Source organism: Felis catus, chromosome A1 (genome assembly GCF_018350175.1).
Source record: "Felis catus isolate Fca126 chromosome A1, F.catus_Fca126_mat1.0, whole genome shotgun sequence".
Lineage (NCBI taxonomy): Eukaryota > Metazoa > Chordata > Mammalia > Carnivora > Felidae > Felis > Felis catus.
The window spans coordinates 15,200,549-15,218,394 of NC_058368.1; the positions used below are offsets into that span (position 1 = coordinate 15,200,549).

At 39.9% G+C, this 17,846-nt stretch overlaps 1 protein-coding gene across 7 annotated transcripts in view; it reads right to left on the reverse strand.

Moving 5' to 3' along the window:
• SPART (spartin) overlaps positions 1-17,846 on the reverse strand; it is a 91,287-nt gene that overhangs the window by 20,194 nt on the left and 53,247 nt on the right. For 3 of the 7 annotated variants that reach the window (XM_023250868.2, XM_023250855.2, XM_045052025.1), the window contains exons 1-4: positions 12,064-12,197; positions 7,436-8,247; positions 3,095-3,292; positions 350-517 (exon numbers count right to left, since the gene is read on the reverse strand). In XM_023250868.2, the coding sequence (XP_023106636.1) occupies positions 350-517; positions 3,095-3,292; positions 7,436-8,245 (1,176 nt within the window). In that variant the 5' untranslated portion in view covers positions 8,246-8,247; positions 12,064-12,197. Of the gene's footprint in view, positions 1-349; positions 518-3,094; positions 3,293-7,435; positions 8,248-12,063; positions 12,198-12,241; positions 12,264-12,421; positions 12,556-13,113; positions 13,249-17,846 lie in introns of those variants that run through there. The other 4 variants (XM_019825488.3, XM_011285953.4, XM_045052019.1 and 1 more) reach the window with 4 other exon arrangements.

Genomic DNA, 17,846 nt, shown 5'->3' on the forward strand with positions numbered 1-17,846 from the left:
GTGTAAGGAAAAGCATACCTAGCCCCAAGACCTTGGTATATACAGGAAAGTGGAGAACACCACAAAACAAAACAAAAAAATGCATTAATGTAAATACAAAAAATCTTTCAAATACTTGAAAAAAAATCTATCCCCCAAAACACAGAATATGCTATAAAACAGTTTAAGTCACAAACACTGTAAAGGAAAATATTACAGCTGATTCTAATAATTTTTACCAGTGATCATTTTATGACTGCAAGTCGCTCTGCTTTAGTAAACAAGAATAAGATTTACTTATTTATTTCACCAGGTGAAAGGTATCATTTGAATAGAACTCACACACATACCTTATTGTTTTTTTACTTACTTTTTTCCCCCGTTTTCCTTTATGACGCACGTCCTTATTGTCTTGGTCCAATGAAGGACCCAACTGTCTCACATCAGTGCCACTGGCTTCTTTCAACTGGTCAGAGGAACATCTTGCTCTTCCAGGGATTTGGAATTCATTTTCTCCTTCTGCCCGGTTCCAGTTGGCCTAAGGTGTAAAGGACTAAGCTCAAATTCAAATTTTCTCAAATGACTGTCCTCTTAGCTATGCTCTAATAATGTATTTGTTCAACTATCAGTGTTTGACAGTCTAAATATGACCACTTTTACTTGTCTTTCTTCTATAATTTTGTTTTATCTCATCATCCAAACCTCAAACTTTGAGTTCTTTAGTTTGTAGCATATGGACTAAAGCAAATTTCCAAAGACAAAGCATAAAAGATAAACTTACAGCAGTTATTAGGGTAAGTTATCATTAAATCAGATGTAGCTACATTTGAATTTAATTAAATTAACAAATTGTAAGTTTTAGGAAACAGATAAATATAAGACTAAGTGAGTTTAAAGCAATGAACAAGGGGCGCCTGGGTGGCTCAGTCTGTTAACTGTCCAACTCTTGATTTTGTTTGAGGTCATGATCTCATGGTTCATGAGTTTGAGCCCTGTATCAGGCCATGTGCTGATAGTACGGAACCTACTTGGGATTCTCTCTCTCTTTCTCTCTCTGTCCCTCCCCTGCTCGCTCGCTCGCTCTCTCTCTCTCTCTCTCTCTCTCTCTCAAAAAATAAGCAAACTTAAAAAATAAATAAATAAAGGCAATAAACTCATGTCTGTTTAACCACTCCGCATTATTGGAAAACTGATTTTGTGTTTTTTGGTTTTTTTTTACTAAAAACTACAGGTATTTTGCTTGCATATACCTTACTGAATAAATACTTAAAAGTAAAAACAAGTCAAAATTATAGCTAATAACTAACTTTTGTTTACAGTTGGAGTTCTGGGACAATAGAGCAAACTAAAAATGACATGCAACTAGGGGTGCCTGAGTGGCTCAGTTGGTTAAGCATCTGACTTCAGCTCATGTCATGATCTGACAGTTCGTGGGTTCAAGCCCCGCATCAGGCTCTGTGTTGACAGCCCAGAGCCTGAAGCCTGATTCAGATTCTGTGTCTCCCTCTCTCTCTGCCCCTCCCCCATGTGTTCTCTCTCTCAAAAATAAACATTAAAAAATATTTTTAAAAAATAAAATAAAAATGACGTGCAACCAAAAATAACACCAGAGGAAAGTAAACATGTAACCTAGAAGTCGGTTTAATTTCTTTCCTAAAGCCCAGTAATATATGTCCAATGAATGTAGGGGTGAAGGGAGTAACTGCTCTATAATAGGTCTGAAATAATTAAAAATGTCACTTCGTTCAGCTAAGTAAATGGCAAAGCTAAGACTTGAACACCTATCCACTTGGTCATGTTTCTGTCTTTATAAACTACTGTCTATGAGCACACTAAGGCTACACACATTTCTGTCGAGGGGGGTTCACATGTTTTGTTAATATACCTTAAATGTTTAGTATTGGCTATGCTAAAGTATATGTTGACCACCAGATCATTCTCATATGCAGTTCATGTAACCTAATGCTACAGATGATTCTGACCTTTGGTTTAGCCGGTAGCCTATTCCTATCATCTGTGATCTTTTCAATATAGGTATGAATTGAAAGAGTATTCGAATTCCTGACAAAAAGAGTAACAAAGCTTTCGAGACTGAACTCAAGGGAAACCATTTTGTGAAATCCTCCCTGATCTCCTTCCTGAACTGTGTGTATACTTTTATTTCATCACCTATCATACTGTACTGTGGTTACTCAGCCACTGTAAGTACAAGAGAATAGGAGTTGTTACATATCTTTATAGTGTCTTATTCTGTCTTCCCACCCACCATCTAATACCTAAACAATGGATTCTAAATACACACTGACTAAAGAATAAAAGATTATACAATTATGCTGTGAATCTCCTTCAACTTCAGAAAACTGTCAATATTCACAACAAAAATATTTTTCCCCTCTTGTCCTACATCAGGATGAGCAAGAACAACTAAAGAAAGCTTCTCCTTAATACTCTATTTTATCTCCCCATAACAGATCAACATGCAGGCAAAAAAAAACAGGCTCAAATAAGGAAAATTCACAGGATGACCAACCATATTTTAAAACACACTTTATTTGCTCTTTATTTGGTTTCACTTATCATGAGAACAAAGATAATTCCCTCAAATAAAACCTGTTTCTTCCTCAAAATGCCAATCATACCCCTAAAATGTCCAACTTAGCCCATATGCTAATGCCAAAATTACCTTCACTTCACCATTTAGTCTAACCCTTAACCTATTTTTCCAACTGAGCAGGAACACAGTGATGATAACAAGAGCTAACATTCACAGAACACTACCGCTTGCCAGCACTGATATAAGACAACATTAACTTTAAATCTTCACCACGGCCCAATAAAGCAGATGATATTATTTCCATTTTATGATAAGGAAACTAAAAAGAAGATCAATAAGTTGAGTTAAACAGCTATTAAGTGGAAGAGCTCAAATTCAAACCCAGAGCTCACAATCTTAATCATTACTTCTAACCAATTTCCAACTAGTATTTGTGAACACACAAATTATATATTCTCAATCTCCTAACTCTGATTACATTACAGCCTATCACAATTTCTCTAAAAGCAAAAGTTGCTTATGTTAAAGCAGATTTTCATCCTAAAGATGATCATACATTACCTGAAGCCGAAGGTCAGACATCTGTCTTAATAAATCCTCGAAGAGTTCTCTATCATCTTCTGGTAATTCAGAAGACAAGACAACCCCCACAAAGCATCCTGACGCTTGTAACATGGTATCAGGAAACATGTAGGCTCCCACAGTACATTTAAGAACTGGAGATCTATCAGGAACTAGAGGATACAACCAGTCACAAACCTGAAGGAATTAGTTTAAAAAAAATTAATCGAAAGAACTAGATTTTCACTGAAGTTTTAGAATTGTTATAGCAGAAAATAAACATTTCCAAGTTCTAAATGCATTTTACAAAGCTTTACAGAATCAATGATTCTCCACTAAAAATTAGCTATTTGCTAGTATGATCTTTGTGCATACCACTCACAAGAACTGTCCTAAAAATGCTATTGCTCCACTAATTATACAGTGTTGAAATTAGTGACCTTAAATAGCCCACTATTAACCAATGATGAGTCTAGTTTTAAATAAATAATGGTCAAAGTAAAGCGAAACCGTATTATTCAAATTAGACATCCCTTTGTGGAAATACATAAAATCAAACTGTTTTCAAGTACATATAATTACTGATTTAATTAATTCTCACAACAATTCCATGAAGTTAGTTATTATCATTTCATGCACAAAACTGAGGCATAGAGAGGTTAATTAAGTTGCTCAGAGTCAACTAAAAAAGTAGAGCTAGGATTTAAACACAGATCTGGCACCAGAGAAGCCAGACAATTACTTTAATTAAATACCCAGAATTCATAATATTGAATAATTATTTTTTTTTTAGAAATTGACATGACATAGCTAGAATAGAATATGAAGTTATGTTTATGGAGTTACCTTCTATTATTAAGTTCAATCAAAATGACACAAAGCTGCCCAGCAGTATCATCAGATTGTCCATATGCTAAGACTTAAACTCACTGGATGAGGCACATGGGTGGCGCTAGATTGAGTATCAGACTCTTGATTTCGTCGTAGGTCATGATCTCATGGTTCATGGGATTGAGCTCCCCATTAGGCTCTGCACTGAGGGGGCAGAGCCTGCTTGGGATTCTCTCTCTCCCTGTCCCTCCCCTCCTCACGTACATATTCTCTTTCAAGTAAACATTGAAAAAAAAAAAAGACTTAGGGGCTCCTGGGTGGCTTAGTTATTTGGGCATCTGACTGGCTCAGGTCACAATCTCGCAGTTTGTGAGTTTGAGCCCCACATCGGGCTCTGTGGTGACAGCCTGGAGCCTACTTCTGATTCTGTATCTCACTCTCCCTCTGTCCCTCCCTGGCTCATGCTCTCTCTCTCTAAAAAATACACAAATATTAAAAAAAAAATAAAAAAGAAGAAGACTTAAGCTTACTTTCTGGAGATCTAAATTCAGAAAAGACTAAGCTTAAATCATGATATCCAAATGAATTCATTTCCATTGAGATTACATTCTTTGAGCAAGGAGAATATAATTGTGTTGTTCACTCAGGACACATGGTCTTCCTAATAATAAGAAACTGGGAAGAACAATCTATTATCAAAATATTGTATAGTAAATATGAATCAAAGAGCATGGAAGATTTCATACAAAAAATGAAAAATTCTCGGGGCGCCTGTATGGCTCAGTCGGTTAAGCGTCCAACTTTGGCTCAGGTCACGATCTTGTGGTTCCTGAATTCGAGCCCTGCATCAGGATCTGTGCTGACAGCTCAGAGCCTGGAGCCTGCTTCGGATTCTGTGTCTCCCTCTCTCTCTGCCCCTCCCCCACTCACACTCTGCCTCTCTTAAAAATAAGTACACATTAAAAAAAATTTTTTTTTAATGAAAAATTCTGGTATACTGCCATCATTTCTGACCAACAGAATATAAACCTGCAGGGATCAAAGAATCCAAGTCTGATTCTTTCTTGGAAAGTGCTTAAAAAACATTTTCAAATTCTTCTTTTATAGACTGTCTTTTTTAGTCATCTCAAATGCCACTTTCCAACTTTTACAAAAGTCAAACTTTAGAGAAGTCACAAAATTGATAATCGCATTTTCCAAAGTATGATATATTGCCATGAATAGTATATGAAATAAATTTAAGTAATATACAGACTATTTGAGTAGTAATGTATTTTAATATATATTAACAAAAAAATACATCTTTCTCTCAACTTCACAGCTGTTATTGGTTAGGATAAAATTAACAAATGAGACATTTAAATTCAAATATTAGGAAAGTTATAGCAGAGATATGAAATTGACAAAAAAGTTGTAAAGATTATACTTACATAACTAAAGTTTGGGAAAGTTTTATTTTACAATGTCATGATTTCTCTAAGATTAATTACATTCTGGACACCTTGATTGAAAGGCGGTATCCCGGGGCGCCTGGGTGGCTTGGTCGGTTAAGCGTCCGACTTCGGCTCAGGTCATGATCTCACGGTCCGTGAGTTCGAGCCCCATGTCGGGCTCTGTGCTGACAGCTCAGAGCCTGAAGCCTGTTTCAGATTCTGTATCTCCCTCTCTCTCTGCCCCTCCCCTGTTCATGCTCTGTCTCTGTCTCAAAAAAAAAAAAAAAAAAAAAAAAAAGGCAGGCGGTATCCCCAAATCTTCTGAAATAAAACCTTATAGACCTTTCTCAGGGTAGATCATTAAGAACTGGAAGACTCATCCACCACAGGCTGATTTCACCCAGATTCACTTTCAGGGGGCAACTTATGTCTAAGTTCTAATTAATGGAATAAATGTAATAGGTTTAAAAGGTATATGACAAGTAAAACCAGGGGAGTGCCTGGGTAGCTCAATTGGTTAAGCGTCTGACTTCAGCTTAGGTCATGATCTCACTGTTCATGAGTTTGAGCCCCATGTCGGGCTCTGTGCTGACAGCTCAGAGCCTGGAGCCTGTTTCAGATTCTGTGTCTCCCTCTCTCTCTCTCTGCCTCTCCCCCACTCATGCTCTCTCACTGTCAAAAATAAACATTAAAAACAAAAATTAAAAAAAAAAAACCTAAAACTAAAACTGGGGCATCTGAGTGGCTCAGTTGGTTGAGCGTTCAATGCTTGGTTTTGGCTCGGGTCAATATTTCATACCTCATGGGGGCTCACATCAGGCTTTGCACTGACAGCACAGAACGTGCTTGGGACTCTCTCTCCCCCTCTCTGCCCCTCTCCCACTTGCATGCACTCTCTCACATGCACTCTTAATATTCCAATTTAAATGTCTCATTTGTTAATTTTATCCTAACCAAAGGAAATGAAATCTAGGTAACTAGTGCCATAACTAAACCAACCACATCATCTGGACTCTGGACAATAGGACCTGCTTTGCTCAAACAGTCATCTCCCTTCTAAGCAAACTCCTTTGTTACACCCAATGTAAACGGAGTCCTCATTTTGTACCAATGTCCAATCTTTTAAAAATACATTGTTATTGGAACATCACCTTCAGAATACTTCATTAATTCTGTAACAATGCCCTAACATCCTGTATTTATAGCACCAGTCTTTACTCTTTGACAAAGAGCATCCTGGTAAATTTATCTGCTTGGAATGTTAAAATGCATCTTAAATTATCATCAGAGTCTCTACTTCTAGACCAAGGTTTCTCAACCTGTGCATGATTAACGTTTTGAGTTAGGTAATTTTTTTATTGACAGAAGCAATACTGTTTAGATGTTTAGCAGTCCCCCAGCCTCTACCTACTATCTGCCAGGAGCAGTAGCACAATAGCAGTTGTGACAACCAAAAATGTCTCTAGATGTTCCCAAAATGTCCTTGGGTTGGGGGGTGGGGTTGGGAACCACTGTTCTATATACTGGGCTGCATCTAGCCCAGATCAACAGCTCAGATGGGGCTTGACAATATTGTGGAAATTTACACATCCACATGAGTTACATAAATCTCTTCTGAAATTGAAGTTATTAGGTTTCTTCTTCAATAAAAAATTGAAATTTTATGGGTACCTGAGTGGCTCAGTCAGTTTTAAGTGTCCCGATTCTTTATTTCAGCTCAGGTCATGATCTCACAATCCTGAGATCAAGCCCCACATAGGGCTCTCTGCACTGGGCACAGAGCATGCTTAAGATTCTCTCTCTCCCTCTGCCCCTCCCCATACGGTCTCTCAGAAAAAGAAAAGAAAGAATTCAAATTTTAAGGATGAATGCTTCGATACCCCTCAGGTCCTGTCATCATAATTTTAAAAGTAAAACACAAGCTTGTATCTTTAAGGGTAATAAATTTCATACAATATATTAAAAAGAACCAGAAAGATCTTTTTACATTTATTCTCCTGGATACATAATATTGACAAACAAAAATAACGTATTTCATACATATTTCAGATTATGTTTACACCTTTCATTGGCTTACCTGAAGAAACCCAGGAGGACGGTTTAGAACTGTATCAAGAGAATTATCCAAGAACCTCACAATTCGAAGATACCCTGGATACGAAGGTGCACTAACCTCCCCTGCAGGATTTACAAAAAAAATCTGTACTCCATTTGGTATCAAAATCAACTCATCTGCATCTAGCCCTAAGGTCTCAAGAGGAGGTGGTTGAGAATGATTCCTATAAAAGTCTTCTCCAACTGATGAAAATTCCCCAGATTCTGTCCCATAGGATACAGTATAATGACCCTCAGCAGCCTGAGGAGTATAAGCAGGAGGTGCTTCTGCTGGATGACTCTGAGATGGTAAGGATAAAGAACTAGATGCAGAAACCAACCCTGGACTTGTTGTTGAAGTGCTTCCATTTACTTCAGTGTGCTGAGAAAGTGCACTAAAGGAGTGAGGCTCTGGTGACTTTTCAGGTATGTCTTTAGGCGGAAATTCTGGATATAACTTGGGCACCTCCTGGAGATCATTCCGTAGAGAAGTGGCAAGACCCTTCTCCAGAATTTCCAATCTGGTACGTACATTCTGTAGTGTTTCTTTCATTTTCTGTTGCATCTGTCTAGCAGATTCCCAACCAGGACCAGTGTGTTCAGGCTCTGTGGATGAAATGCTGATTCCCCTGAGCAGGTGTCCTATTCCTTGCTTATAGTAGTTCTTTGCTTCTTCCTTCTGACCTAATTCATCTGTATTCAGTCCTTTATTAACAAATAAAAAGGCCTTTGTGTATGCTTCCTTGATGATCTTAATTTCAGAAGGTTCTCCATTTTGTGGTTCTTGCTCCATTTCTGCCAAACAGAAAATATTATCTTCAATTATCTAATTTAACTATTTGTTTACTGATTATCAATTTCTCCTACCTAAAGATATTTCAAGAAGACAGGAGCTTTGTTGGTCTGTCTTGTTCACTATTGTACTCCCTAAGCCTAGTATTAGATCTGACATAGAGAAGGCACTCAATATGTATTTGTTGAATAGATAAATAATGCTCGTTCCTAAATATCTTATTAAAAAAATTTTTTTTAACATTTTGGAGAGACAGAGAGAGACAGAGGTGAGAGGCAGAGAGAGAGGAAGACACAGAATCTGAAGCAGGCTCCAGGCTCTGAGCTGTCAGCACAGAGCCTGATGCAGAGCTCAAACTCAGGAACCATGAGATCATGACCTGAGCCAAAGTCGGATGCCCAACTGACTGAGCCACCCAAGTGCCCCTCTAAATATCTTTTTAATTAAAAACAGAAGAGAACAAGAATATATCTACTGAATAATTTTCTTGTTCCAGTTTCTTCTAATAAATAAAAGTTTCCTATCACGTATCTAACGTTAGAACCAAAGAGCTTCATTCTAAAATGTACTATAATACAGATCCAGATTTTAGCCAACTAATTAAAAATGAGGTTGAAACACACATTAGAGAGGAGAAAAATGAGAAAAAAATATCTGGATAAATCTTTAAAGTTACCTGCTTCCATTTAAAGGTGTCAAGTTACTCACATGTGGTTAGTTCTATTCCCTCCCAAAACTCCATTAAAATAACTCTAACAAGGGGCGCCTGGGTGGCTCAGTGGGTTAAGTGTACAACTTTGCCTCAGATCATGATCTCATGGTTCGTGAGTTCGAGCACCACGTTGGGCTCTCTGCTGTCAGCAGAGCCCACTTGAGATCCTGTCTCCATCTCTCTCTGCTCCTCCCCCGCTCATGCTCTCTCAAAAAATAAACATTAAAAAAATAATTAAAAAATTAACAAGATTAAAAAGGCATAACCTCTCATTCTTGTTAATGAGAAAATGACGTGAACAGGTACTTCACAAGCATATATTTTTTAATGTTCATTTTTGACAGGAGGAGCTAGTGGGGGGAGGGGCAGAGAGACAGTGGATCTGAAAGGAAGAGGGCTCTGCAAGAGGGCTCTGCAGGAGGGCTCTGCACGGGAGGGACAACAAGGAGTCCCATGTGGGCTCTTACTCACCGAACCATGAGATCATGACCTGAACACAAGTCGGAGGCTCAACCGACCAAGCCACCCAGGTGTCCCCCAAAAAGAGTATTTAAATTTTTTTTTAATGTTTATTTATTTTTGAGACAGAGACAGACAGAGCATGAACAGGGGAGGGTCAGAGAGAGAAGGAGGCACAGACTAGGAAATAGGCTCCAGGCTCTGAGCTGTCAGCACAGAGCCTGACGCGGGGCTCGAACTCACGGAGTGTGAGATCATGACCTGAGCCGAAATCGGCCACTTAACCGACTGAGCCACCCAGGCACCCCAAAGAGTATTTAAATAGCCTATGAAGGGGAGCATGGGTGGCTTAGTCGGTTAAGCGTCTGACTTCGGCTCAGGTCATGATCTCACAGTCCGTGAGTTCAAGCCCTGCATTGGGCTCTGTGCTGATAGCTCAGAGCCTGGAGCCTGTTTCAGATTCTGTGTCTCCCTCTCGCTCTTCCCCTCCCCTGTTCATGCTCTGTCTCTCTCTGTCTCAAAAATAAAATAAACGTTAAAAACATTTTTTTTAAATAAATAGCCTTTCAACGCCTTATCTTGTGCATACCTTCATTTCAAAGCTTATTTTACACAGTGTACTGAAAGATTTCCTGAAATAATGTGTCTCTGGAAGAAATGGGTTGGCTACTGAGAGGGAAGGCAAGGCATGGGGGTGAGGGGTGGGGGGGGATGGTGTCCAGAGGTCTACAGCTGAATAGCATTCCTTGCTGGCACCTCCATCTTGGGGGAGGCGGAGGGGGAGAAGTTTAGCAAGGAAAAACGCCTGGAAATCGATCAGGTGAAATGTAATTGGACTCTCTGCACACGGAAAGGAAAACTGTGCGCTAAAATACTGTATTTTTAATTTGGGATTTATCCCAGGATGTTATATTCTCCGTAGTCTCTGAGAAAATGCATTTCACAGGGGTAGCAACTGCAGAATAGTATTTTTATTTTTTCTAGTGCCTGCTATGGGGTGCCTGGGTTGGGTCAGTTAAGTGTAAGACTACAGACTCCGGCTCAGGTCATGATCTCACAGTTCTTGAGACAGAGCCCCAAGATGGGCTTGCCCTGACAGCACAGAGCATGCATGGGATTCTCTCTCCCTCTATCTCATGCACAAGCACTCTCTCAAACTTAATCTAAAAAAGAAAAAGAATTACAAAATGCCTGTCATATCCCTAATCGCAATTAAAAGTTTATCAAAGGCTTGAAAAAATGAAACGCATTATTGCATGATTTCACTTATTTTAATTTTTAAAGTTTGGAACAGAAAGTCTTCAAAATGTCAATCTGTAGTATTTAATAAAACAGTATAATCGTCTTAAAACCGAAACCTGGTTCCAGATACAAGCAGTGCATTTTTTTTTTAACGTTCTAACAAAGTAAGTACAATGTGTGGTGCATGTGTGTAAGCTTTAAAAAAAATCTCAGGAGAAAAGGTGAAATTCTGAATCAAACAACTAACAACTTAGTTCAATCCCATAAACCCTAAAAGCAGTAACGATCAAGGTAAAGGTCAACATTACAAGTAGTCTTTAATACAGACGTCGCTCTACTACCCACCTATCTGGCCTTTTACCAAAAAAGGAGGGGGAACTTTACCTGTATGCAACGCCCTCCAAAACCATCCCATCCCATTCTCGTCAGGAGAAATATATAAATGATGGTCCACAAGGCCCCACAGGTGAGAAAGAACCCACATAAAAGCTTCCTGTTTCAAACAGGTTTCCTATAAAAACACCGAATGAGGTTTGATACTGCAATGGAGAGCAATTAAAGAATAGCTCGATTCGTAACCGGGGACCTTACTATATTTTTTCTCGGTTTTGCTTTTGGAAATTTTGAAGAAAAACTGTTGAATTCTGAACTATTTAAAGCAGGATTTCAGAGGCAACAGCAATCTCGAACGCAAACCCATTAAAATGACACGGCAACAAAGTTAAGTTTCGAGGATCCTCAAGTGGGAGTAAAGCAATCCACTAGTGGAAAACTGGGCCAACCCTACGGTAACGCAATAATGCCCCGTCACGAAACAGTGCACATTCCAAGAAAAACTTTCCAGGCACAGAAATTAGGTCAGAAAGATCCTCTGCGGTGCCCAACCTCCAATGAACATGAACAAATGTATTCCAAAGAGCAAAATCCTGCGCTCTCCATTCCCATTACAACTGCTGTTGGTTGCTGACATTTTGTAAACAAAGACTACCGAACTTTCACGAAGCCTAAGTGCTGGGTAAGGGCGAATAACCACAGCCATTTTCGAAGCCAAGTAAACAGAGCGGAATGAGGCAGCAAGAAGGGTCAAAAGAGACATTCCGGGAGGACGACGACCAAAGGGGAGGGGGTGGGAGGCAGCGCTGAGGGCACAGGAAGCGCAGAACTCGCAGGTCCCAGAAATATGTATGATATGGGGGCTAAGTGAACAACTTCTCAAACTTTTCTCTAGAAATTGGTCCCTTCAACGAAAGTTGCATCTCCTACTTGGAAGAGGGGGTCCGGGCCTTCTCTGTCCTGCCCCTCCCCCCAGCCCCGTCAGCCCGCGGGGCCCGGGGTGCTCACGCCACCAGCCCGCCTTGGGGGGTCCGCGCCAGGGCGAATCCTTCTCCGCCGGCCGCCGCCCCACCTGTGCCTTCCAGATCTCGGGCGCTCGGGCGCCACCCGAAGAGCTCCCCGCCCGGCTGCCGCAGGCCAGAGGCCTGCTCCCTCAGACGCGGCGCGGCGGCGAAGTGCCCGGCCGGGACCGGTCCCGAGGTTCTTCGCGCTTCGCACTAGCGCGCGCGCGACCGCACGACGGAACTCACAAAGCATTCCAAGTCGCGCGCTCCAGAGCGCGCCACGTCACGCGGCCGCGCCGCCCCGCCCGTCAGCTCTCGCTCCCGCATCAGGGCACTGCGGGTAGGTTTTCGCGTGACGCCCGCTCGGGCGCCTCTCTCCCCGCCCCCCTCCCCGGCCCGCCCGGCCTAAGTCCTACCCACCCTGACCTTCTAAATGGTGTGTGCGGAGACGTCCGTCACCTTCGAACCCCGGAGTCAAGGCGAAACTCTGTGGGGAGACAAGGGGCGAGGGCGGAAGGCCCCAGAGAACTACGTGAACCAGTCCCTCGCCGCGGACCCCCGACCCGGGTCTCCGCGGCCACGTCGACAACCCCCGCGCTTGCGCAATATCTTCTGCCTCCCCCGCCGCCCCCCCCCCCCCTCCGCGGACCCAAGGCTGCCGGAGAGGCTAGGAGAGAGTGGTGGGCAGGGACGGAAGTCACGGCTAGAGGGAGCCCTGCGCGCGGTGCACGTGCGAGAACAAAGGCCGATTCTCTCCGCTCTTCTGGAGCCTGGGCTTTGTGACTCCTGTATTCTAAGACCGTTGCCTCCCAAAGTCCACGTACGCTACGTGGTAAAAGTCTCGGGGTGTGTAATCTAGCAGTATGGTACAAAATGTTAAATTCCTGACACGTCAGGATACAGAGCAACGGTGCTAATACTTCTTACGACTGTGAGAGGCTAAAAGGGGAACGGCAAAGTGAACATACCTTACCTTTCTTCAAGACCTCTTTAAAATTAGTAAAATAGTGTGGACGCCAGATTTTAAACTCTTCGATCGGACTGCCTTTAAAAAACTGCATGTATAATGCCCTTAGCCTTTACAGCTAGTGACTTGTTTAGGGATGGCAGTGACTTACCTCCAAATGTATTCTTTACCTCAGTCAAAATTAGAGGACTGCTGGATGACCACTGGGTGAGGCTTTTAAATTAGGGGCCATTTGGGAGGTTCCCCAAATTGAAGAAAGGTTAACAGTCATCCCAAAGAGAAAAACCTGTTAGGAAGATACACATTAATACGATGGTTTAAAGGATTTTGTGCGTACACATCTTCAAAGAATTCTGGAAAAAATGTGACTGTGTACCTTCTCCCTCTTTTTATACGGACCATAAAAATTTTCATCTTAAACAGTTGCAAAAGATGCAAATTGTTTTACTGTAAATTGACATTTTTAAATAAAACTGTAACATGTAACAGTTTTAAATGTAGCCAGTGAAACTCAAATACCAGGTAATTTGGTATCGTTCACCAATTTTTAAAACCGCATTAACAAGCTTCTCTTTAATGGGAAATTTTACATCATTCCTTTTCTTCCTGAAACTGTATTTCCATATTTCCTCATAAAATTTTCTCTCAATATAGTATCTCTTTCTTCTGGAAAGGCTTTTATTGATCATCTATTACACTTCTCTGCATCATAAATAAGTACATAAATTTAAATCTAATTTTATTTTTTCAAAGGAAAGTATTTTCTATTTTAATTTTTTGAGAAAGACACAGAATGGGTCGGGGGAGGGAAGAGAGGGGCAGAGGGAGAGAGAGGGAACCCAAACAGGCTCGGTGCAGAAGCCCAAACCACCTCAGGACCATGACCTGAGCTGAAATCAAGAGTCAGACACTTGGGGTGCCTGAGTGGCTCAGTAAGTGTCCGACTCCTGGTTTCAGCTCAGGTCATGATCTCAACGTTTCTGAGTTGGAGCCCAGCATCAGGCCCTGTGCTGATAGTGAGGAGGCTGCTTCGGATTCTCTCTGTCTCCCTGCCTCCCTACCCTGCTGGCACTGTCTCTCTCTTTCTCTCTCAAAATAAAAAATAAACTTAAAAAAAAAAAAAAAGTCGGTCATTCAACCAACTGAGCCACCCAGGCACCCCATTTAAATCTAATTTTATAATTTTGCAATAGTCGTAAAAGTTAAAGTGTTTAAAAATGTGAAAATATACAAGATCGTTATATATAAAAACCCTAAAATATACTACAAAGCAACTAAAACTAATCAAGTACATCAAGGTTGCAGGATAAAAGATCAGCATACAGAACTCAATAGTATTTCTTTTTTCAACGTTTTTTTTTTTAATTTATTTATTTATTTATTTTTGGGACAGAGAGAGACAGAGCATGAACGGGGGAGGGGCAGAGAGAAAGGGAGACACAGAATCGGAAACAGGCTCCAGGCTCTGAGCCATCAGCCCAGAGCCTGATGCAGGGCTCGAACTCCCGGACCGCGAGATCGTGACCTGGCTGAAGTCGGACGCTTAACCAACTGCGCCACCCAGGCACCCCAGAACTCAATAGTATTTCTAAACACTAGCAATGAATGCTCCAAATATGAAATTAAGAATTTCATTGACAATATTATCAAGAGCGAAATACCTTGGAATAAATTTAACAAAATAAGTGCAAGACTTGTACACCAAAAACTACAAAACATTGCTAAAAGGGTTTATAGAAGATCTAAATAAATGGAAAGACATCCTACATTCATAGACTGCAAGATTTTATATTGTTATAATGGCAATATTCCCCAAACTAATCTATAGATAGAAGATAACCCCTACCCAAATCCCAGACAATTATTGTGCAGAAATTGGGAAACTAATCCTAACTCCTATGGAAATGCAAAGGAGCCAGAATAGACAAAACAATCTTGAAAAAGACGAACAAAAGTGGAGGATTTACCCTTATTTTTTTCTTTTGGTTTTTGATTTGTGCTTTGCTTCTTTTATTTGTTCTTCAAGTTTTTATTTAAATTCCAGTTAGTTAACATACAGTTAGTTAACATACATACAGTGTAATATTAGTTTTAGATGTAGAATTTAGTGATTCATCACTTACATACAACACCCAGGGCTCATCACTACAAGTGGCTTCCTTAAACCCATCACCCATTTAACCCATCCCCACTTCCCCTACCAACCTCCCCTCCAGTAACCTTCAGTTTGTTCTCTATAGTTAAGAGTCTGTTTCCTGGTTTGCCCCCCTCCTTTTTTATATGTTCATCTGTTTCTTAGATCCCACATATGAGTGAAATCATATAGTATTTGTCTTTCTCTGACATTTCACTTAGCATAATACTTTCTAGCTCTATCCATGTTGTTGCAAATGGCAAGATTTCATTCTTTTTTATGACTAATATTCCATCATATATATACATATGTGTGTATATATATAATATACGTGTATATGTGTGTGTATAATATATGTGTGTATATATATGTATATATATAATATCTCATATTTTATTTATTCATCCATAAGATAATGGACATTTGGGCTCTTTCCATAATTTGGCTATTGTTGATAATGCTGCTATAAACATAAACATTGGGGTGCATGAATCCCTTCAAATTAGTATTTTTATATCCTTTCTGTAAATACCTAGTAGTGTAATTGCTAGATCATAGGGTAGTTCTATTTTTAACTTCTTAAACCTCCATACTGTTTTCCAGAGTGGCTAAACTAGTTTGCATTCCTACCAACAGTGTAAGAGGGTTCCCCTTTCTCCACATCCTCACCAACACCTGTTGTTTTCTGTGTTGTTAATTTTAGCCATTCTGACTGGTGTGAGATGATATCTCACTATAGTTTTTATTTGTATTTCCCTAATGATGAGTGAGGTTTAACATCTTTTCATGTGTCTGTTAGCCATCTATAGGTCTTCTTTGGAAAAATGTCTATTCGTGTCTTCTGCCCATTTTTTAAAACTGGATTATTTGGTTTTGGGCTGTTCAGTTTTATAAGTTCTTTATATATTTTGAATATTAACCCTTTATCAATTATGCCATTTACAATATCTTCTCCCATTTCAAAGGTTGCCTTTTACTTTCGTTGATTGTTTCTTTCACCGTGCAGAAGCTTTTTATTGATGAAGTCCTGATAGTTCATTTTTGCTTTTGTTTCCTTTGCGTCAGGAGACATATCCAGTAAGAAGTTGCTATGGTTGATGTCAGAAAGGTTACTGCCTGTATTCTCCTCTAGGACTTTGATGGTTTCCTATCTCACATTTAGGTCTTTCATCCATTTTGAATTAATTTTTGTGTATGGTGTAAAAAAGTGGTCCAGTTTCATTCTTTTGCATGTTGCTGTTCAGTTTTACCAACACCATTTGTTGAAGAAACTCTTTTTCCCATTGGATATTCTTTCCCACTTAGTCAAAGATTACTTGACCATGTAGTTGTGGGTCTATTTCTGGATTTTCTTTTCTGTTCCATTGACCTATGTGTCTGTTTTTGTGCCAATACCATACTGCCTTGATCACTCTAGCTTTTAAGTCCAGAATAGTGGTGCATCCAGCTTTGCTTTTCTTTTTCAAGATTGCTTTGGCTATTTGGGGTCTTTTGTGGTTCCATACAAATTTTAGGATTTTTTTTCTAGTTCTGTAAAAAATCCTGGTGGTATTTTAATAAGGATTGCATTAAGTGTGTGGATTGTTTTGGGTATGGATATTTTAACAATGTTTGTTCTTCCCATACACGAGCACAGAATATTTTTGATTTCTCTGCATCATCTTCAATTTCTCTCATCAGTGTTTTATAGTTATCAGAATACAGATCTTTTACCTCTTTGGTTAAGTTTATTCTTAGGTATCTTACAACTTTTTGGTGCAGCTGTAAATGGGATTGATTCCTTGAATTTTCTTTCAACTGCTTCATTATTGGCGTATAGAGACGCAAGAGATTTCTGGACATTGATTTTGTATCCTGCAACCTTACTGAATTTGTGTATCAGTTCTAGAAATTTTTTGATGGAGTCTTTGGGGTTTTCTATACAGAGTATCATGTCATCTGCAAATAGTGAAAGCTTGACTTCTTCCTTGTCTGTTTAGATACCTTTTCTTGTTGTTATTGTCTGATTGCTGAGGCAAGGACTTCCAGTACTATGTTAAATAACAGTGGTGAGAGTGGACATCTTTGTCTTGTTCCTGACTGTAGAGGAAAAGCTCTCAGTGTTTCCCCAGTGAAGATGATATTAGCTGTGAGTTTTTGTATATGGCCTTTATTATATTGACGTATGTTCCCTCTATCCCTACTTTGTTGAGAGTTTTTATCATGAATGGATCTGTACTTTGTCAGATTCTTTTTCTGAATCTATTGAAAGGATCATATGGTTCTTATCCTTTCTTTTATTAAGGTAGTATATCACATTGATTGATTTGTGAATATTGAACCACTCTTGCAGCTCAGGAATGAATCCCACTTGATTGCGGTGAATGATTCTTTTACTGTACTGTTGTATCTGATTTGGCAGTATTTTGTTGAAAATTTTTGCATCCATGTTCAAAGATATTGGCCTGTAGTTCTCTTTTTTAGTGGAATCTTTGATTTTGGAATCAAAATAATGCTGGCCTCATAGAATGATTTTGGAAGCTTTCTTTCCATATCTATTTTTTGGAATAGTTTGAGAATGATAGGTATTAACTCTTCTTTAAATATCTGGTAGACCTGGGATGCCTGGGTGGCTCAGTCAGTTAAGCGACTGACTTCAGCTCAGGTCATGATCTTGCAGTTTGTGTGTTCGAGCCCTGCACTGGGCTCTGTGCTGACAGCTCAGAGACTGGAGCCTGCTTCAGATTCTGTGTCTCCCTTTCTCTGCCCCT